Source organism: Salvelinus alpinus, chromosome 24, assembly GCF_045679555.1.
Source record: "Salvelinus alpinus chromosome 24, SLU_Salpinus.1, whole genome shotgun sequence".
Lineage (NCBI taxonomy): Eukaryota > Metazoa > Chordata > Actinopteri > Salmoniformes > Salmonidae > Salvelinus > Salvelinus alpinus.
This window is the reverse complement of record NC_092109.1, coordinates 40427913-40450446: the sequence shown is the minus strand read 5'-3', so window position 1 is coordinate 40450446 and position 22534 is coordinate 40427913. Positions and strand designations below refer to the sequence as shown.

Here is a 22534-nt window from a genome sequence, read left to right as displayed (position 1 = left end):
AGTCTACTATACTGTCCATCCACAGCCTAGTCTACTACACTGTCCATCCACAGCCTAGTCTACTACACTGTCCATCCACAGCCTAGTCTACTACACTGTCCATCCACAGCCTAGTCTACTACACTGTCCATCCACAGCCTAGCCTACTACACTGCCCAGGGATTAGAAAGCTTAATCTGTCATTAGGAAGTTATTTTGGTACCACCAGCCCTGGTTAACAAGGAGAGAGACCGGCCGACAGGACAAACTACCACGCTTGTTGGACATACTTTAACTGGACAATCTCAAATTACAGCAAATTACAGCCGTACATGTTTGTTGAGTTTTCGTCTTGATTGTCTTTTTATTTCTTTAGATAGTAGAGCCGTTCTTGTGACGTTTGGCAGCGCGATGGAGCTTGAGCATTTCGCCGAGCGGGATAAGGCGCGGCGGCACAGCCGAGGGGACAGGCTGAACGGGGTGACTAGCCCAGCACACAGCGCCCACTGCAGCCTCTACCACACCCGGACACTCAAGACCCTCAGCTCGGAGAAGAAGGCCAAGAAGGTCCGCTTCTACCGCAACGGGGACCGTTACTTTAACGGGATTGTGTACGCCATCTCCGCGGACCGGTTCCGGTCTTTTGATGCTCTGTTGGCGGACCTGACCCGCTCCCTGTCTGATAATGTGAACCTGCCACAGGGTGTACGGACCATCTACTCAGTGGATGGAACCAAAAAGATCACCAGCACTGATCAACTGGTGGAGGGTAATATGATGCATTTATTACTGATGTTCTGAGTAGGTCTCTCTGTCTTTCTCTCTCTCTCTCTGTCTCTCTGTCTCTCTCTCTGTCTCTCTCACTCTCTCTGTCTCCCTCTCTCTCTCTCTCTCTGTCTCTCACTGTCTCTCACTGTCTCTCTGTCTCTCTCTGTTTCTCTCTCTCTCTGTCTCTCTGTCTCTCTCTCTCTCTCTCTTTCTCTCACTCTCTCTCTCTCATAATCCAATGCTCTTAAATGCATGGAGGATTTGACCCCATATCGCTTCCCCCATCTCCCCGTCCCCTTCTTCCGGTATCTTCCCCTTCTCTCCCCTCCCCAGGCGAGAGCTACGTGTGTGGCTCCATCGAGGTCTTCAAGAAGCTCGACTACACCAAGAACGTCAACCCCAACTGGTCTGTGAACGTCAAAGCTTCGTCTGCGGCGACCGCCCGCGGGCCTCCATCCCTGGGCAGCTCCAAGGCCGGACCTCCAGACACCCGGGACCAAGCGGTGAAGGATTTCATCCGTCCCAAGCTGGTGACGGTGGTGCGGAGCGGGGTGAAGCCCAGGAAGGCTATACGAATACTCCTCAATAAGAAGACGGCTCATTCATACGAACAGGTCCTGACCGACATCACGGAGGCCATCAAACTGGACTCTGGAGTGGTGAAGCGGATCTATACACTGGAGGGGAAACAGGTGAGAGATGGGGGGGGAGGGGTTGGAGGTGGTTTGCTGAACTATGGGGGTTGGCTTGTCTGCTTTTGGGCAGGTGTGTGTGTGTGTGTGTGTGTGTGTGTGTGTGTGTGTGTGTGTGTGTGTGTGTGTGTGTGTGTGTGTGTGTGTGTGTGTGTGTGTGTGTGTGTGTGTGTGTGTGTGTGTGTGTGTGTTTAAGGCAGGTGAGAGACGCTGGTTTGCGCTGTGGTGGGAAGTATATGCTTGGAGCGCGTCCTCTTGTCCAATGGGAGAGAGCTAGTTGATGTAAAATATCTTGTTTGCTAGTTTTGTTATAGAAGGGAACCAATACAATGTCCTCTCCCCTGATTCATTGTGTTGTTGCTATAGAAGGGAACCAATACAATGTCCTCTCCCCTGACTCAGAGTGTTGTTGCTATAGAAGGGAACCAATACAATGTCCTCTCCCCTGACTCAGAGTGTTGTTGCTATAGAAGGGAACCAATACAATGTCCTCTCCCCTGACTCATTGTGTTGTTGCTATAGAAGGGAACCAATACAAGGTCCTCTCCCCTGACTCAGAGTGTTGTTGCTATAGAAGGGAACCAATACAATGTCCTCTCCCCTGACTCATTGTGTTGTTGCTATAGAAGGGAACCAATATAATGTCCTCTCCCCTGACTCAGAGTGTTGTTGCTATAGAAGGGAACCAATACAATGTCCTCTCCCCTGACTCATTGTGTTGTTGCTATAGAAGGGAACCAATACAATGTCCTCTCCCCTGACTCATTGTGTTGTTGCTATAGAAGGGAGTCAATACAATGTCCTCTCCCCTGACTCAGAGTGTTGTTGCTATAGAAGGGAACCAATACAATGTCCTCTCCCCTGACTCAGAGTGTTGTTGCTATAGAAGGGAACCAATACAATGTCCTCTCCCCTGACTCATTATGTTGTTGCTATAGAAGGGAACCAATACAATGTCCTCTCCCCTGACTCATTGTGTTGTTGCTATAGAAGGGAACCAATACAAGGTCCTCTCCCCTGACTCATTGTGTTGTTGCTATAGAAGGGAACCAATACAATGTCCTCTCCCCTGACTCATTGTGTTGTTGCTATAGAAGGGGACCAATACAAGGTCCTCTCCCCTGACTCATTGTGTTGTTGCTATAGAAGGGAACCAATACAAGGTCCTCTCCCCTGACTCATTGTGTTGTTGCTATAGAAGGGAACCAATACAATGTCCTCTCCCCTGACTCAGAGTGTTGTTGCTATAGAAGGGAACCAATACAATGTCCTCTCCCCTGACTCAGAGTGTTGTTGCTATAGAAGGGAACCAATACAATGTCCTCTCCCCAGACTCATTGTGTTGTTGCTATAGAAGGGAACCAATACAAGGTCCTCTCCCCTGACTCAGAGTGTTGTTGCTATAGAAGGGAACCAATACAATGTCCTCTCCCCTGACTCATTGTGTTGTTGCTATAGAAGGGAACCAATATAATGTCCTCTCCCCTGACTCAGAGTGTTGTTGCTATAGAAGGGAACCAATACAATGTCCTCTCCCCTGACTCATTGTGTTGTTGCTATAGAAGGGAACCAATACAATGTCCTCTCCCCTGACTCATTGTGTTGTTGCTATAGAAGGGAACCAATACAAGGTACTCTCCCCTGACTCATTGTGTTGTTGCTATAGAAGGGAACCAATACAAGGTCCTCTCCCCTGACTCATTGTGTTGTTGCTATAGAAGGGAACCAATACAAGGTCCTCTCCCCTGACTCAGAGTGTTGTTGCTATAGAAGGGAACCAATACAATGTCCTCTCCCCTGACTCAGAGTGTTGTTGGTATAGAAGGGAACCAATACAATGTCCTCTCCCCTGACTCATTGTGTTGTTGCTATAGAAGGGAACCAATACAATGTCCTCTCCCCTGACTCAGAGTGTTGTTGCTATAGAAGGGAACCAATACAATGTCCTCTCCCCTGACTCATTGTGTTGTTGCTATAGAAGGGAACCAATATAATGTCCTCTCCCCTGACTCAGAGTGTTGTTGCTATAGAAGGGAACCAATACAATGTCCTCTCCCCTGACTCATTGTGTTGTTGCTATAGAAGGGAACCAATACAATGTCCTCTCCCCTGACTCATTGTGTTGTTGCTATAGAAGGGAGTCAATACAATGTCCTCTCCCCTGACTCAGAGTGTTGTTGCTATAGAAGGGAACCAATACAATGTCCTCTCCCCTGACTCAGAGTGTTGTTGCTATTGAAGGGAACCAATACAAGGTCCTCTCCCCTGACTCATTGTGTTGTTGCTATAGAAGGGAGTCAATACAATGTCCTCTCCCCTGACTCAGAGTGTTGTTGCTATAGAAGGGAACCAATACAATGACCTCTCCCCTGACTCAGAGTGTTGTTGCTATTGAAGGGAACCAATACAAGGTCCTCTCCCCTGACTCATTGTGTTGTTGCTATAGAAGGGAACCAATACAATGTCCTCTCCCCTGACTCATTGTGTTGTTGCTATAGAAGGGAACCAATAAAATGTCCTCTCCCCTGACTCATTGTGTTGTTGCTATAGAAGGGAGTCAATACAATGTCCTCTCCCCTGACTCAGAGTGTTGTTGCTATAGAAGGGAACCAATACAATGTCCTCTCCCCTGACTCAGAGTGTTGTTGCTATAGAAGGGAACCAATACAAGGTCCTCTCCCCTGACTCATTGTGTTGTTGCTATAGAAGGGAACCAATACAATGTCCTCTCCCCTGTTCCTGGTTTATTTCTCAGAGTCTGGCACGGATTAATGGTTGGCATGATTTCGTGGAGATTGTTTCTAAGGATGGATAGTATGTTTGGCTTTAATGTTGTTGTTCCAGAAGAGATGCTGTGGTATCTCTCAGAGAGAGGAAGAAGATGCTGTGGTATCTCTCAGAGAGAGGAGGAAGATGCTGTGGTATCTCTGAGAGAGGAGGAAGATGCTGTGGTATCTCTCAGAGAGAGGAGGAAGATGCTGTGGTATCTCTCAGAGAGAGGAGGAAGATGCTGTGGTATCTCTCAGAGAGAGGAGGAAGATGCTGTGGTATCTCTCAGAGAGAGGAGGAAGGTGCTGTGGTATCTCTCAGAGAGGAAGAAGATGCTGTGGTATCTCTCAGAGAGAGAGAGGAGGAAGATGCTGTGGTATCTCTCAGAGAGAGGAAGAAGATGCTGTGGTATCTCTCAGAGAGAGGAGGAAGATGCTGTGGTATCTCTCAGAGAGGAAGAAGATGCTGTGGTATCTCTCAGAGAGAGAGAGGAGGAAGATGCTGTGGTATCTCTCAGAGAGAGAGAGGAGGAAGATGCTGTGGTATCTCTCAGAGAGAGAAGGAAGAGGCTGTGGTATCTCTCAGAGAGAGAAGGAAGATGCTGTGGTATCTCTCAGAGAGAGAAGGAAGATGCTGTGGTATCTCTCAGAGAGAGAAGGAAGATGCTGTGGTATCTCTCAGAGAGAGAAGGAAGATGCTGTGGTATCTCTCAGAGAGAGAAGGAAGATGCTGTGGTATCTCTCAGAGAGAGAAGGAAGATGCTGTGGTATCTCTCAGAGAGAGAAGGAAGATGCTGTGGTATCTCTCAGAGAGAGAGAGGAGGAAGATGCTGTGGTATCTCTCAGAGAGAGGAGGAGGAAGATGCTGTGGTATCTCTCAGAGAGAGAGAGGAGGAAGATGCTGTGGTATCTCTCAGAGAGAGGAGAGGAGGAAGATGCTGTGGTATCTCTCAGAGAGAGGAGGAGGAAGATGCTGTGGTATCTCTCAGAGGGAGAGAGGAGGAAGATGCTGTGGTATCTCTCAGAGAGAGGAGGAGGAAGATGCTGTGGTATCTCTCAGAGAGAGGAGGAAGATGCTGTGGTATCTCTCAGAGAGAGGAGGAAGATGCTGTGGTATCTCTCAGAGAGAGGAGGAAGATGCTGTGGTATCTCTCAGAGAGAGGAGGAAGATGCTGTGGTATCATATCTATTGGGTGAAAGACCACAGTGTGCCATCACAGCAGCAACATGTGTTACCTGTTGCCACAAGAAAAGGGCAACCAGTGAAGACCAAACACCATTGAAAATACAACACAAATGTATGTTTACTTATGTTACCTTTTGTACTTTAACACTTTGCACATCATTATAACACTGTACATAGCCATAATATGACATTTGTAATGTATCTATTCCTTTAAAACTTGTGAGTGTAATGTTTACTGTTATTTTTTGATAGATCATTTCACTTTTGTTAATTATCTATTTCACTTGCTTTAGCAATGTAAACATATGTTTCCCATGCCAATAAAGTCCCTTAAATGGAATTGAAATGAGAGAGAAGGGTAGCTATATCTGTAGTAACTATATCTGTAGTAACTATATCTGCAGTAACTATATCTACAGTAGCTCCAGTATATCTGCAGTAACTATATCTGCAGTAACTATATCTGCAGTAACTATATCTGCAGTAACTATATCTGCAGTAACTATATCTGCAGTAACTATATCTGCAGTAACTATATCTGCAGTAACTATTTCTGCAGTAACTATATCTGTAGTAACTATATCTGTAGTAACTATATCTGCAGTAACTATATCTGCAGTAACTATATCTGTAGTAACTATATCTGCAGTAACTCTATCTACAGTAACTATATCTGTAGTAACTATATCTGTAGTAACTATATCTGTAGTAACTATATCTGTAGTAACTATATCTGCAGTAACTATATCTGCAGTAACTATATCTGCAGTAACTATATCTGCAGTAACTATATCTGTAGTAACTATATCTGTAGTAACTATATCTGCAGTAACTCTATCTACAGTAACTATATCTGTAGTAACTATATCTGTAGTAACTATATCTGTAGTAACTATATCTGCAGTAACTATATCTGCAGTAACTATATCTGCAGTAACTATATCTGCAGTAACTCTATCTACAGTAACTATATCTGTAGTAACTATATCTGTAGTAACTATATCTGCAGTAACTCTATCTACAGTAACTATATCTGTAGTAACTATATCTGTAGTAACTATATCTGCAGTAACTCTATCTACAGTAACCATATCTGTAGTAACTATATCTACCTGCAGCACTTCACTGAAGAGACTAAAATAACTCAATGTGTGATCATTGATATTCCACCCCTCTCTCTCTCTATCTCTCTCTCTATCTCTCTCTCTCTCAATTCAATTCAATTCAATTTATTGGCATGTGAAACATGTGTTAACATTGCCAAAGCAAGTGAGGTAGATAATATACAAAAGTGAAATAAACAATAAAAATTAACAGTAAACATTACACATACAGAAGTTTCAAAACAATAAAGACATTACAAATGTCATATTATATATATACAGTGTTGTAACAATGTACAAATGGTTAAAGCACACAAGTTAAAATAAATAAACATAAATATGGGTTGTATTTACAATGGTGTTTGTTCTTCACTGGTTGCCCTTTTCTTGTGGCAACAGGTCACACATCTTGCTGCTGTGATGGCACACTGTGGAATTTCACCCAGTAGATATGGGAGTTTATCAAAATTGGATTTGTTTTCGAATTCTTTGTGGATCTGTGTAATCTGAGGGAAATATGTCTCTCTAATATGGTCATACATTGGGCAGGAGGTTAGGAAGTGCAGCTCAGTTTCCACCTCATTTTGTGGGCAGTGAGCACATAGCCTGTCTTCTCTTGAGAGCCATGTCTGCCTACGGCGGCCTTTCTCAATAGCAAGGCTATGCTCACTGAGTCTGTACATAGTCAAAGCTTTCCTTAAGTTTGGGTCAGTCACAGTGGTCAGGTATTCTGCCACTGTGTACTCTCTGTTTAGGGCCAAATAGCATTCTAGTTTGCTCTGTTTTTTTGTTAATTCTTTCCAATGTGTCAAGTAATTATCTTTTTGTTTTCTCATGATTTGGTTGGGTCTAATTGTGCTGTTGTCCTGGGGCTCTGTGGGGTGTGTTTGTGTTTGTGAACAGAGCCCTAGGACCAGCTTGCTTAGGGGACTCTTCTCCAGGTTCATCTCTCTGTAGGTGATGGCTTTGTTATGGAAGGTTTGGGAATCGCTTCCTTTTAGGTGGTTGTAGAATTTAACGGCTCTTTTCTGGATTTTGATAATTAGTGGGTATCGGCCTAATTCTGCTCTGCATGCATTATTTGGTGTTCTACGTTGTACACGGAGGATATTTTTGCAGAATTCTGCATGCAGAGTCTCAATTTGGTGTTTGTCCCATTTTGTGAAATCTTGGTTGGTGAGCGGACCCCAGACCTCACAACCATAAAGGGCAATGGGCTCTATGACTGATTGAAGTATTTTTAGCCAGATCCTAATTGGTATGTTGAAATTTATGTTCCTTTTGATGGCATAGAATGCCCTTCTTGCCTTGTCTCTCAGATCGTTCACAGCTCTGTGGAAGCTACCTGTGGTGCTGATGTTTAGGCCGAGGTATGTATAGTTTTTTGTGTGCTCTAGGGCAACGGTGTCTAGATGGAATTTGTGGTCCTGGCGACTGGACCTTTTTTGGAACACCATTATTTTGGTCTTACTGAGATTTACTGTCAGGGCCCAGGTCTGACAGAATCTGTGCAGAAGATCTAGGTGCTGCTGTAGGCCCTCCTTGGTTGGTGACAGAAGCACCAGATCATCAGCAAACAGTAGACATTTGACTTCGGATTCTAGTAGGGTGAGACCGGGTGCTGCAGACTGTTCTAGTGCCCGCGCCAATTCGTTGATATATATGTTGAAGAGGGTGGGGCTTAAGCTGCATCCCTGTCTCACCCCACGACCCTGTGTGAAGAAATGTGTGTGTTTTTTGCCAATTTTAACCGCACACTTGTTGTTTGTGTACATGGATTTTATGATGTCGTATGTTTTTCCCCCAACACCACTTTCCATCAATTTGTATAGCAGACCCTCATGCCAAATTGAGTCGAAGGCTTTTTTGAAATCAACAAAGCATGAGAAGACTTTGCCTTTGTTTTGGTTTGTTTGGTTGTCAATTAGGGTGTGTAGGGTGAATACATGGTCTGTTGTACGGTAATTTGGTAAAAAGCCAATTTGACATTTGCTCAGTACATTGTTTTCATTGAGGAAATGTACGAGTCTGCTGTTAATGATAATGCAGAGTATTTTCCCAAGGTTACTGTTGACGCATATTCCACGGTAGTTATTGGGGTCAAATTTGTCTCCACTTTTGTGGATTGGGGTGATCAGTCCTTGGTTCCAAATATTGGGGAAGATGCCAGAGCTAAGGACGATGTTAAAGAGTTTTAATATAGCCAATTGGAATTTGTTGTCTGTATATTTGATCATTTCATTAAGGATACCATCAACACCACAGGCCTTTTTGGGTTGGAGGGTTTTTATTTTGTCCTGTAACTCATTCAAGGTAATTGGAGAATCCAGTGGGTTCTGGTAGTCTTTAATAGTTGATTCTAGGATTTGTATTTGATCATGTATATGTTTTTGCTCTTTATTCTTTGTTATAGAGCCAAAAAGATTGGAGAAGTGGTTTACCCATACATCTCCATTTTGGATAGATAATTCTTCGTGTTGTTGTTTGTTTAGTGTTTTCCAATTTTCCCAGAATTGGTTAGAGTCTATGGATTCTTCAATTACATTGAGCTGATTTCTGACGTGCTGTTCCTTCTTTTTCCGTAGTGTATTTCTGTATTGTTTTAGTGATTCACCATAGTGAAGGCGTAGACTCAGGTTTTCCGGGTCTCTATGTTTTTGGTTGGACAGGTTTCTCAATTTCTTTCTTAGATTTTTGCATTCGTCATCAAACCATTTGTCATTGTTGTTCATTTTCTTCGGTTTTCTATTTGAGATTTTTTAGATTTGATAGGGAAGCTGAGAGGTCAAATATACTGTTAAGATTTTCTACTGCCAAGTTTACACCTCTCTCTCTCTCTCTCTCTCTCTCTCTCTCTCTATCTATCTATCTATCTATCTATCTATCTATCTATCTATCTATCTATCTATCTATCTATCTATCTATCTATCTATCTATCTATCTATCTATCTATCTATCTATCTATCTATCTATCTATCTATCTATCTATCTATCTATCTATCTATCACAGACACACAGACACACAGACACACACACACACAGCATCTTGTCTCCTCTCATGTTTAGTGCCGACAGGTAAACAGAGGACACTACCATCTGTTTGAGAGGCTTCAATAGAGGCAAAAAGAAGGTTCTGGAAGGACAGAATGGAGATAGCTCTTAATGGCCCTGACCATGCTGTCTGTTTCACAAGCCATTGTGGTTGAGCCAGATCAGATACTCTCTCTCTCTCCCTGATCTCCGCTCTCTTTATGCCAGCAAGGAGTGTGTGTACTGCTGTGATGTTTGTGTGTGTGTGCGTGTATGTGCGTGCGTGAGCGTTGTTGTGTGTGTGTGTGTGTGTGTGTGTGATGGGTTGGTGTGTGTGATGGGGTTGTGACAGGGTTGGGTGGCTCCCTGCTGTGTGACACTGTGTCACCTTTCCATCTCTCACACCATGCTCTTTATCTGCCTCTCCTCAGCTCTCTTTCTCCCCTCCATTACTACATTCACAAAGTATTCATACCTCTTGTTCCCCTCCATTACTGCCTTCACAAAGTATTCATACCCCTCAACTTATTCCACATTTTGTTGTGATACAACCTGAATTCAAAATGGATTAAATTGATTTTTTTTTATCACCCATCTACAATACCCCATAATGACAAAGTGAAAACATGCTTTAGAAGTTTTTGTATATTTATTGAAATTGAAATCCAGAAAGATCTCATTTACATAATTATTCACACCCCTGAGTCAATACTTTGTAGAAGTGCTTTTGGCAGCGATTACAGATGTGAGTCTTTCTGGGTAAGACTCTAAGAACTTTCCACAACCTTGATTATGCAATATTTGCCCATTCATTTAAAAAATATATATTCTTCAAGCTCTGTCTAATTGGTTGTTGATCATTACTAAACAACCATTTTCAGGTATTGCCATAGATTTTCAAGTAGATTTAAGTCAAAACTGTAACTCGGGCCACTCAGGAACATTCACTATCTTCTTGGTAAGCAACTCCAGTGTTGATTTGGCCTTGTGTTTTAGGTTATTGTTCTGCTGAAATGTGAATTCATCGTCCAGGGTCTGGTGGAAAGCAGACTGAACCAGGTTTTCCTGAACCTGGATTTTGCCTGTGCTTATCGCCATTCTTTTAATTGTTTTATCCTGAAAATCTCCCCAGTCCTTAACGATTTCAAGCATACCCATAACATGATGCAGCCACTCCTATGCTTGAAAATATGAAGAGTGGTACTCAGTAATGTGCTGTATTGAATTTGCCCCAAACATAACACTTTGTATTCAGGACAAAAAGTTAATTGCTTTGCCACATTTTTTGCAGTATTACTTTGGTGCCTTGTTGCAAACAGGATGCATGTTTTGGAATATTTTTTATTCTGTAAAGTTTTCCTTATTTTCACTATAGTTTTTGAAGGCACTGTACATCTTCTTCAAATGTTTATATTTGGTTGCATTGACAACCAAACACTATTCAATATCCAGCTTTTTTTTACAAAATAATAACTAATATGTTTGATTCACGTCTCCATCTCAACCAAAAATCTGAGTTAAAGAATATAACTACATCTAATCTAACTTGAAATGCACTTTAAAAAAAGTTTGATTTGTTTCAGTTCTGTTGTTGGATTTTTTTTTATTTGGATGGAGACGTCAATCAAAAATATTCACGATTAACTTGAAGATTACATTTGAAATCAACCAAATTAATATGTAATGTCTATTTTTTTGTTGAACTCTGGGTTGACTTGAAACAATAGCTGTTAAACTCTGTTGAATCTATTCTTTAGAATGAATTCAATAGCGACAGTGAATATATTTAGTTATTAAAGCGATCTCTCAATAATCATTCTCACAGATAACACACCGGTAGTAGTCAATGACAAATATCAAAACTAAGCTAGCTAGGCTTGGTTAACCTGGATGGGAGACCAAATGGATAGCTGTAGATAGACCAACTCTCCAGTAGGAGGTGCTGTAGATACATCAACTCTCTAGTAGGAGGTGCTGTAGATAGATCAACTCTCCAGTAGGAGGTGCTGTAGATACATCAACTCTCCAGTAGGAGGTGCTGTAGATACATCAACTCTCCAGTAGGAGGTGCTGTAGATAGATCAACTCTCCAGTAGGAGGTGCTGTAAGTAGATCAACTCTCCAGTAGGAGGTGCTGTAATAGATCAACTCTCCAGTAGGAGGTGCTGTAGATAGATCAACTCTCCAGTAGGAGGTGCTGTAGATACATCAACTCTCCAGTAGGAGGTGCTGTAGATACATCAACTCTCCAGTAGGAGGTGCTGTAGATAGATCAACTCTCCAGTAGGAGGTGCTGTAGATAGATCAACTCTCCAGTAGGAGGTGCTGTAGATAGATCAACTCTCCAGTAGGAGGTGCTGTAGATAGATCAACTCTCCAGTAGGAGGTGCTGTAGATAGATCAACTCTCCAGTAGGAGGTGCTGTAGGTAGATCAACTCTCCAGTAGGAGGCGCTGTAGATAGACCAACTCTCCAGTAGGAGGTGCTGTAGATACATCAACTCTCCAGTAGGAGGTGCTGTAGATAGATCAACTCTCCAGTAGGAGGTGCTGTAGATAGACCAACTCTCTAGTAGGAGGTGCTGTAGACAGATCAACTCTCCAGTAGGAGGTGCTGTAGATAGATCAACTCTCTAGTAGGAGGTGCTGTAGATAGATCAACTCTCCAGTAGGAGGTGCTGTAGACAGATCAACTCTCCAGTAGGAGGTGCTGTAGATAGATCAACTCTCCAGTAGGAGGTGCTGTAGATAGATCAACTCTCCAGTAGGAGGTGCTGTAGATAGACCAACTCTCTAGTAGGAGGTGCTGTAGACAGATCAACTCTCCAGTAGGAGGTGCTGTAGATAGATCAACTCTCTAGTAGGAGGTGCTGTAGATAGATCAACTCTCCAGTAGGAGGTGCTGTAGACAGATCAACTCTCCAGTAGGAGGTGCTGTAGATAGATCAACTCTCTAGTAGGAGGTGCTGTAGATAGATCAACTCTCCAGTAGGAGGTGCTGTAGATAGACCAACTCTCTAGTAGGAGGTGCTGTATCTCCAGTAGGAGGTGCTGTAGATAGATCAACTCTCCAGTAGGAGGTGCTGTAGGTAGATCAACTCTCCAGTAGGAGGTGCTGTAGATAGATCAACTCTCCAGTAGGAGGTGCTGTATCTCCAGTAGGAGGTGCTGTAGATAGATCAACTCTCCAGTAGGAGGTGCTGTAGATAGATCAACTCTCCAGTAGGAGGTGCTGTAGGTAGATCAACTCTCCAGTAGGAGGTGCTGTAGATAGATCAACTCTCCAGTAGGAGGTGCTGTAGATAGACCAACTCTCCAGTAGGAGGTGCTGTAGATAGATCAACTCTCCAGTAGGAGGTGCTGTAGACAGATCAACTCTCCAGTAGGAGGTGCTGTCAAGCCTATAGTTTCTTTCTGATAGTGGATATAACGTTGAAGATTTGACATTGTTTCAAAGGTACAAGGTTTGTCTATGTAAAAAAAAATGTCTTAGAATGATGACAAAATCATGTGATTGAAATTCCACCTTTAAACTTTAACTTTAATAACTGACAAATTACATTGAAACAATGTTGATTCAACCAGTTTGTGCCCAGTGGGCTGGCACCCTATTCCCCATATAGTGCACTACTTTTGACCCGAGCCCTATGGGCCCCGGTAGGGAATAGGGAGCAGGGTGCCATTTCAGACACAGCGTTATGGATGCTGTTCTCTCCCAGTTCAACCTCAGTCACAGTCACAGGAGGTAAGACTATTATGGGTTATATATAGACCAGCCGCCATTGATTGGGCCCGTAGGCATGGTAACAGGCTGCCAGATGGGCTGGGATGGGTCGGGCTCGGAACCAGCTCAGTCAGTGCACTAAGAGCGTGTGTGTGTGTGGGTGTGGGTTTGTCTGTGTGTGTTTATATGTGTGTGTGTGTGTGTGTGTGTGTTTATATGTGTGTGTGTGTGTGTGCTGTGTGTGATGTCTCCGTTATGCAATTATTGTAACGGCTGTCAATGTCGTTCTCCTCCTCAGACGAGGAGGAGCATGGATCGGACCAAGATGCGGAGTAGGAGGTATTCATGATTTTAATGGCAAACCAACAAACACTACAAATTTAACAAAACAACAAACGTGACTAACCTGCAACAGTCCTGTGTGGCCCAAACGCTGACACAGGAAACAAACACCCACAAAACACCAGTGAAACCCTGGCTGCCTTAGTATGACTCTCAATCAGAGACAAACGATACACACCTGTCTCTAATTGAGAATCATACCAGGCCGAACACAAAACCCAACATAGAAATACAAAACATAGACTGCCCACCCAACACTCACGCCCTGACCAATAAAGACATACAAAACAAGAGAAAACAGGTCAGGAACGTGACAATTATGAATTGAGTGAACAAGAGGGAAAAGGGGGGATGAGCTAGGAAGAGAGGAGAGATGGAGGGGAGAGGAAAACTGAAAGAGAAGAGAAAATGCAGGCAGTGGTTGCGTGAGGTGAGGTAGAGAAAGAGGGACAGGTAGAGATGAAGGGTGTCAGGGGAAAATTACAGCAGAGAGTCCCCCCTCCACCCTCCCCCGAGCACACCATCTTCATGTTTAAGTGGCTGTATCGCATTAGTGAAAACCAAGACTGTTCTCAGGGCAGAACTGCTAGTTTTAACTAGCAGAAATACCTTTTCGTAGTAGGTTAGGACAACTTAAGCAGCAGATTAGGATAATTAAAGTGGCAGGTTAGGAGAATAAGGGTAAGGTTAGGAAAAGGGTTAGGGTTAGCTAAAATGCTACAATTGTCCGCGACTCAAACACTACAACTAGGTCTACCCTGAGAACAGTGTTGGTTTCCGCTAGTACGATGCTGCGCTTGTGTGACACTTGATATTCTGGATTTGTCTATGTGATTAAAATGTGGGTCAAACAGGAAATAAAAGTATTCTCAGAGTTTTTCAGGGTCGAAAGACAATGTCTACTGGCGTCCTAGCTAGCTAGCTACCGGCGTCACCCCCTCCTCCCGCCTGCTGTGTACCGGAGTCTAGCACACAGTCCTTTGCTCCCGCCTGCCGAATACTTGCCCTCACCGTTGTTAACAGAACTGCGGGAAAGCAGTGACCGACAGGCGGAGGTGAAGGACACACTGTCACCGGTGTCTTAGCCAGCTAGCTTCCGGTGTCCTAGCCAGCTAGCTACCGGTGTCTTAGCCAGCTAACTACCGGTGTTCTAGCCAGCTAGCTATCGGTGTCTTAGCCAGCTAGCAACCGGTGTCTTAGCCAGCTAGCTACCAGTGTCTTAGCCAGCTAGCTACCGGTGTCCTAGCCAGCTAGCTACCGGTGTCTTAGCCAGCTAACTACCGGTGTTCTAGCCAGCTAGCTACCGGTGTCTTAGCCAGCTAACTACCGGTGTTCTAGCCAGCTAGCTATCAGTGTCTTAGCCAGCTAACTACCGGTGTTCTAGCCAGCTAGCTATCAGTGTCTTAGCCAGCTAGCTACCGGTGTCCTAGCCAGCTAGCTATCGGTGTCTTAGTCAGCTAGCTACCGGTGTCTTAGCCAGCTAGTTACCGGTGTTCTAGCCAGCTAGATACACAATTACACCCTTCTCTGATAGGTGGGTAAATTGTTCCGCAAAATCAAAAACAATTCTGCAACATTTATGTGTGTTTACCCTGCGCTACACCAGTGGGTGGTGGTAACCCTATAACCTAGAGAACTAGAGCCTGGTATGTGTCACCGTGGTAGTGAATAGGTGAAAGGTTGCAGTTTGTAAACTCAAGGTAATCCCATGGTGAATTCACAATCCCCCTTTAAATGAGGCTAATCCAGACTCAATTTGTCAGTAACGAGAGAGTGAGAGGAAGAGGGAAGGAGAGAGAGAGGGAGAGAGGGAAGGAGAGAGAGGGAGAGAGGGAAGGAGAGAGAGAGAGAGAGAGAGAGAGAGAGAGAGAGGGAGAGAGGGAAGGAGAGAGAGGGAAGGAGAGAGAGGGAAGGAGAGAGAGAGAGGGAGAGAGGGAAGGAGAGAGAGGGAAGGAGAGAGAGAGAGAGGGAGAGAGGGAGAAGGAAGGAGAGAGAGAGAGGGAGAGGTGAATGAGAGGGAGAGGGAAGGAAAGAGAGGGAAGGAGAGAGAGAGGGAGAGAGGGAGAGGGAAGGAGAGAGGGAGAGGGGGAATGAGAGGGAGAGGGAGAGGGAAGGAGAGAGAGAGGTAGCTGGAGAGAGGGAAGGAGAGAGAAAGAGGTAGAGGGAGAGAAAAGGAAAAGTGTGCATGATAACCTTACCCTGGGCATTATTTCCAAAACATCAGTTAATTTCCAGCTAAATACTCTCTGGAAGTTTCATATGAACTAGAGCACTAAGATTGCATCCCAAATGGCATCCTATGCCCTATATAGTGCACTGCTTTTCACCAGAGCCCTCTATAAGATGTGTTATTAAGCTTAGTGTGTGTTTGTCATAGAGGACGGATGCTAGTCTGTTAGAAGTAGGTTTCTGGGCCAGCTAGGAGAGATGATGATGCTGCTGAGGATTCTCTGTAGACCCTGACAGACCTACAGCATAGCACCACTTCTCTATGTCGCAGTAAAGAGAAACGTCGGAGTAACTTTAGACTCCTCATAATGAGGCTGGAGACAGTGGGCCACGGCCTATATGTTCACCATCTACATATGACATCATATGTCAATCCCTCATTCTCATGTTCTACATATGACATCATATCTCATTTCCTCATTCTCATGTTCTACATATGACATCATATCTCAATTCCTCATTCTCATGTTCTACATATGACATCATATCTCAGTCCCTCATTCTCATGTTCTACATATGACATCGTATCTCAACCCCTCATTCTCATGTTCTACATATGACATCATATCTCATTCCCTCATTCTCATGTTCTACATATGACATCATATCTCAACTCCTCATTCCGATGTTCTCTTTGTCGACTCACTGATCACCCTCAGTACAGAACAATTCAGTTCAGTTCTGTTCTGCTCTGCTCGGTTCTGTTCCATTCTGCTCTGCTCTGTTCAGTTCTGTTTTGTTCAGTTCTGTCTTGTTCAGTTCAGTTCAGTTCTGTTCAGTTCTGTTTTGTTCAGTTCTGTTCAGGTCAGTTCAGTTCAGTTCAATTCAGTTCTGTTCAGTTCTGTTTTGTTCAGTTCTGTTCTGTTCTGTTTTGTTCAGTTCTGTTCAGGTCAGATCAATTCAGTTCTGTTCAGTTCTGTTTTGTTCAGTTCAGTTCTGTTCTGTTTTGTTCAGGTCAGTTCAATTCAGTTCTATTCAGTTCTGTTTTGTTCAGTTCTATTCAGTTCTGTTCAGTTCTCTTTTGTTCAGTTCTGTTCTGTTCTGTTCAGTTCTGTCTTGTTCAATTCAGTTCTGTTCTGTTCTGTTCTGTTTTGTTCAGTTCTGTTCTGTTCAGTTCAGTTCTGTTCCGTTTTGTGGGCCATGGCCTACATCTACATGTCTCGTGTTCTGCTGATTTACTGGAGATTTACAATGCAAATTAGTTCAGTTATATCCTCTTCAGTGTAGTTCAGTTCTGGTCTGTTCAATTTAGTTCAGCCAATTCATATCGATTCTATGCCTTTCACTACGCTAGAGAGAGAGAGAGACCTGTTTGAAATATGTAATGTGATCTTTGTGTCTGTCGGTGTTTGAGCACTGTGGGGCTGTGTGTCTGTGGGGCTGTGTGTGTCTGTGGGTCTGTGTGTCTGTGTGTCTGTGGGGCTGTGTGGCTGTGGGGCTATGGGGCTGTGTGGGGCTGTGTGGCTGTGTGGCTGTGTGGGGCTGTGTGGGGCTGTGTGTCTGTGTGGCTGTGTGGGTCTGTGGGTCTGTGGGGCTGTGGGGCTGTTAGGCTGTGGGTCTGTGTGTCTGTGGGGCTGTGTGTCTGTGTGTCTGTGGGGCTGTGGGGCTGTGTGGGGCTGTGGGGCTGTGGGGCTGTGGGTCTGTGTGTCTGTGGGGCTGTGTGTCTGTGGGGCTGTGGGGCTGTGTGGGGCTGTGGGGCTGTGTGGGGCTGTGTGGGGCTGTGGGGCTGTGTGGGGCTGTGTGGGGCTGTGTGGGGCTGTGTGGGGCTGTGTGGGGCTGTGGGGCTGTGTGGGTCTGTGGGTCTGTGGGTCTGTGGGGCTGTTAGGCTGTGGGTCTGTGTGTCTGTGTGTCTGTGGGGCTGTGGGGCTGTGTGTGGCTGTGGGGCTGTGTGGGGCTGTGGGTCTGTGGGGCTGTGTGTGGGTCTGTGGGTCTGTGGGGCTGTGTGGGTCTGTGGGTCTGTGGGTCTGTGGGGCTGTGTGGCTGTGTGGGTCTGTGGGTCTGTGGGTCTGTGTGGCTGTGTGTGGGTCTGTGGGTCTGTGTGGCTGTGTGGGTCTGTGGGTCTGTGTGGGTCTGTGTGGGTCTGTGGGTCTGTGGGGCTGTGTGGGTCTGTGGGGCTGTGGGTCTGTGGGGCTGTGTGTGGGTCTGTGGGTCTGTGGGGCTGTGTGGGTCTGTGGGTCTGTGGGGCTGTGGGTCTGTGGGTCTGTGGGTCTGTGGGGCTGTGGGGCTGTGTGGGTCTGTGGGTCTGTGGGGCTGTGTGGGTCTGTGGGGCTGTGGGTCTGTGGGTCTGTGGGGGGCTGTGTGGGTCTGTGGGTCTCTTTGGGGCTATGGGTCTGTGTGGGGCTATGGGTCTGTGTGGGGCTATGGGTCTGTGTGGGGCTATGGGTCTCTGTGGGGCTATGGGTCTGTGTGGGGCTATGGGTCTGTGTGGGGCTATGGGTCTGTGTGGGGCTATGGGTCTGTGTGGGGCTATGGGTCTGTGTGGGGCTATGGGTCTGTGTGGGGCTATGGGTCTCTGTGGGGCTATGGGTCTGTGTGGGGCTATGGGTCTCTGTGGGGCTATGGGTCTCTGTGGGGCTATGGGTCTCTGTGGGGCTGTGGGGCTGTTGATTTCAGTATCATCCAATAACTCCTCTCACTGCTTCTGATGCATTCAATACTGAACCAAAATATAAACTCAACATGTAAAAGTGTGGTCCCATGTTTCATGAGCTGAAATATAAAAGAGTCCTGACATTTTCCATTCGCACAAAAAGCTTATTCCTCTCAAATTTTGTGCACACATTTTCACCTGACAGGTGTCGCATATCAAGAAGCTGATTAAACAACATGATCATTACACAGGTGCACCTTGTGTTGGGGACAATGAAAGGAAATTCTAAAATGTGCAGTTTTGTCACACAACACAATTCTACCGATGTCTCAAGTTTTTGAGGGAGCGTGCAATTGGCATGCTGACTGCAGGAATGTCCACCAGAGCTGTTGCCAGAGAATTTAATGTTAATTTCTCTACCATAAGCCGCTTGCAACGTCGTTTTAGAGAATTTGGCAGTATGTCCAACTGGCCTCACAAACGCAGACCACGTGTAACCACGCAAGCCCAGGACCTCCACATCTGGCTTCTTCACCTGCAGGATCGTCTGAGACCCGGACAGCTGATGAAACTGTAGGTTTTGCACAACTGCAGAATTTCTACACAAACTGTCAGAAACCGTCTCAGGGAAGCTCATCTGCCCTCAAACCGTCTCAGGGAAGCTCATCTGCCCTCAAACCGTCTCAGGGAAGCTCATCTGCCCTCAAACCGTCTCAGGGAAGCTCATCTGCCCTCAAACCGTCTCAGGGAAGCTCATCTGCCCTCAAACCGTCTCAGGGAAGCTCATCTGCCCTCAAACCGTCTCAGGGAAGCTCATCTGCGTGCTCGTATTCCTCACCAGGGTCTTGACCTGACTGCAGTTTGGCGTCGTGACCGACGTCAGTGGACAGATGCTCCTTTGATGACCACTGACACGCTGGAGAAGTGGGCTCTTTACATAATCCCGGTGTCAACTATACTGGGCAGATGGAAGACAGTGTGTATAGCATTGTGTGGGCGATTTTCTGATGTCAACGTTGTGAACAGAGTGCCCCATGGTGGCGGTGGGATTATAGTATGGGGCAGGGATAAGCTATGGACAACGAACACAATTTCATTTTATCGATGGCAATTTGAATACACAAAGACACTGTGATGAGATCCTGAGGCCCATTGTCGTGCCATTCATCCACCGCCATCACCTCGTGTTTCAGAATGATAACACACATCCTCATGTTGCAAGGATCTGTACACAATTCTCACCAGACATGTCAGCTATTGAGCATGTTTGGGATGCTCTGGATCAACGTGTATGACAGCGTGTTCCAGTTCCTGCCAATATCCAGAAACTTCACACAGCCATTGAAGAGGAGTGGGACAACATTCCACAGGCCACAATCAACATCCTGATCAACTCTATGTGAAGGAGATGTGTCGCGCTGCATGAGGCAAACGGTGGTCACACCAAATACTGACTGGTTTTCTGTATCTGGTGGGATACTGAAGTCCATATCTGTGTTCCCAGTCAGGTGAAATCCATATCTGTGTTCCCAGTCAGGTGAAATCCAGAGATTAGGGCCTAATGAATGTATTTTAATTGACTGATTTCCTCATATGAACTGTTTTTCAGTAAAATGTTTGAAGTTGTTGCATGTTGTGTTTCTATTTGTGTTCAGTGTAATTAATCTTCACTCTCATAGTATCAGGCTCAGCCTGTGTAGTGGGCAGACTGGCTCAGACAGGGAGGTACAGAAACATACAGAAGTCACCATACAGGCACACACACACACACACACGCACACGCACACGCACACGCACACACACACACACACACACACACACACACACACACACACACACACACACACACACACACACACACACACACACACACACACACACGCATGCGGCAATGCATACACACACACACACACACACACACTGGCACTACTTATCCAGTTTCTATGACGATGTGCTCTAGTTGCCTAGGAACAGGCTGTGATGTCATAGTGGATGTGTGGTTCTGATGGAGGGGAGATAGACGATAATTAAGTGGAATATTATTACCCTCTCTAAGCTCTGTTTACAAACACACACACACACACACACACACACACACACACACACACACACACACACACACACACACACACACACACACACACACACACACACACACACACACACACACACACACACACACACACACACACACACACACATCACCTCACACACACACATCACTTCACACACACACAGCTGCTTGAACAGACTGTTTTGAGAGGCTCACGTAAACCCATGCTAACATCCTAATACAGTCTATTACATGTCCTTATCCACTCAGTTTCACTGCAGGCACTGAGTGATGAATCAGTGTTTCTTCACATATTGTTTTGTCTGTTTGTTATGAAAGAGGTTATATCCCCAGGAAGAGAAATGGTGTCCATCTACTGTAACTCACACACAGTCTCAAACCAGAAGACAAATAGACAGACAGACTCGGTCCACTGTCCTGTTGGTCTGGTCTGCTCTCTGTCCTGTTGGTCTGGTCTGCTCTCTGTCCTGTTGGTCTGGTCTGCTCTCTGTCCTGTTGGTCTGCTCTCTGTCCTGTTGGTCTGCTCTCTGTCCTGTTGGTCTGGTCTCTGTCCTGTTGGTCTGCTCTCTGTCCTGTTGGTCTGGTCTGCTCTCTGTCCTGTTGGTCTGGTCTCTGTCCTGTTGGTCTGCTCTCTGTCCTGTTGGTCTGGTCTCTGTCCTGTTGGTCTGGTCTGCTCTCTGTCCTGTTGGTCTGCTCTCTGTCCTGTTGGTCTGGTCTGCTCTCTGTCCTGTTGGTCTGCTCTCTGTCCTGTTGGTCTGCTCTCTGTCCTGGCAAAGGGCAAGTACTATACACTCTCTTTCTCTCTCTCTCTCTCTCTCTCTCTCCCTTTCTCTCTCTCTCTCTCTCTCTGTCTCTCTCTTTCTGTCTCTCTCTCTCTCTCTCTCTCTCTCTCTCTCTCTCTCTCTCTCTCTCTCTCTCTCTCTCTCTCTCCTCTGTGTCTCCCTTTCTCTCTCTCTGTGTGTCTCCCTTTCTCTCTCTCTCACTCTCTCTCTCTCTGTCTCTTTCTCTCTCTCTCTCTCTCTCTCTCTCTCTCTCTCTCTCTCTCTCTCTCTCTCTCTCTCTCTCTCTCAATTCAATTCAATTCAAGGGGCTTTATTGGCATGGGAAACTGTGTTAACATTGCCAAAGCAAGTGAGGTAGGTAATACACAAAAGTCAAATAAACAATAAAAATGAACAGTAAACATTACACATACAGAAGTTTCAAAACAATAAAGACATTACAAATGTCATATTATATATATGCAGTGTTGTAACAATGTACAAATGGTTAAAGCACACAAGTTAAAATAAATAAACATAAATATGGGTTGTATTTACAGTGGTGTTTGTTCTTCACTGGTTGCCCTTTTCTTGTGGCAACAGGTCACAAATATTGCTGCTGTGATGGCACATTGTGGAATTTCACCCAGTAGATATGGGAGTTTATCAAAATTGGATTTGTTTTCGAATTCTTTGTGGATCTGTGTAATCTGAGGGAAATATGTCTCTCTAATATGGTCATACATTGGGCAGGAGGTTAGGAAGTGCAGCTCAGTTTCCACCTCATTTTGTGGGCAGTGTGCACATAGCCTGTCTTCTCTTGAGAGCCATGTCTGCCTACGGCGGCCTTTCTCAATAGCAAGGCTATGCTCACTGAGTCTGTACATAGTCAAAGCTTTCCTTAAGTTTGGGTCAGTCACAGTGGTCAGGTATTCTGCCACTGTGTACTCTCTGTTTAGGGCCAAATAGCATTCTAGTTTGCTCTGTTTTTTTGTTAATTCTTTCCAATGTGTCAAGTAATTATCTTTTTGTTTTCTCATGATTTGGTTGGGTCTAATTGTGCTGTTGTCCTGGGGCTCTGTGGGGTGTGTTTGTGTTTGTGAACAGAGCCCTAGGACCAGCTTGCTTAGGGGACTCTTCTCCAGGTTCATCTCTCTGTAGGTGATGGCTTTGTTATGGAAGGTTTGGGAATCGCTTCCTTTTAGGTGGTTGTAGAATTTAACGGCTCTTTTCTGGATTTTGATAATTAGTGGGTATCGGCCTAATTCTGCTCTGCATGCATTATTTGG

The 22534-nt window shown here is 45.1% G+C and overlaps 1 protein-coding gene across 1 annotated transcript in view; it reads left to right on the top strand.

The window, feature by feature from the left end:
* dclk1a (doublecortin-like kinase 1a) overlaps positions 1–22534 on the top strand; it is a 192430-nt gene that overhangs the window by 9094 nt on the left and 160802 nt on the right. The window contains exons 2-3 of the mRNA XM_071364897.1: positions 356–748; positions 1081–1439. Of these exons, the coding sequence (XP_071220998.1) occupies positions 391–748; positions 1081–1439 (717 nt within the window). The 5' untranslated portion in view covers positions 356–390. The remainder of the gene's footprint in view (positions 1–355; positions 749–1080; positions 1440–22534) is intronic.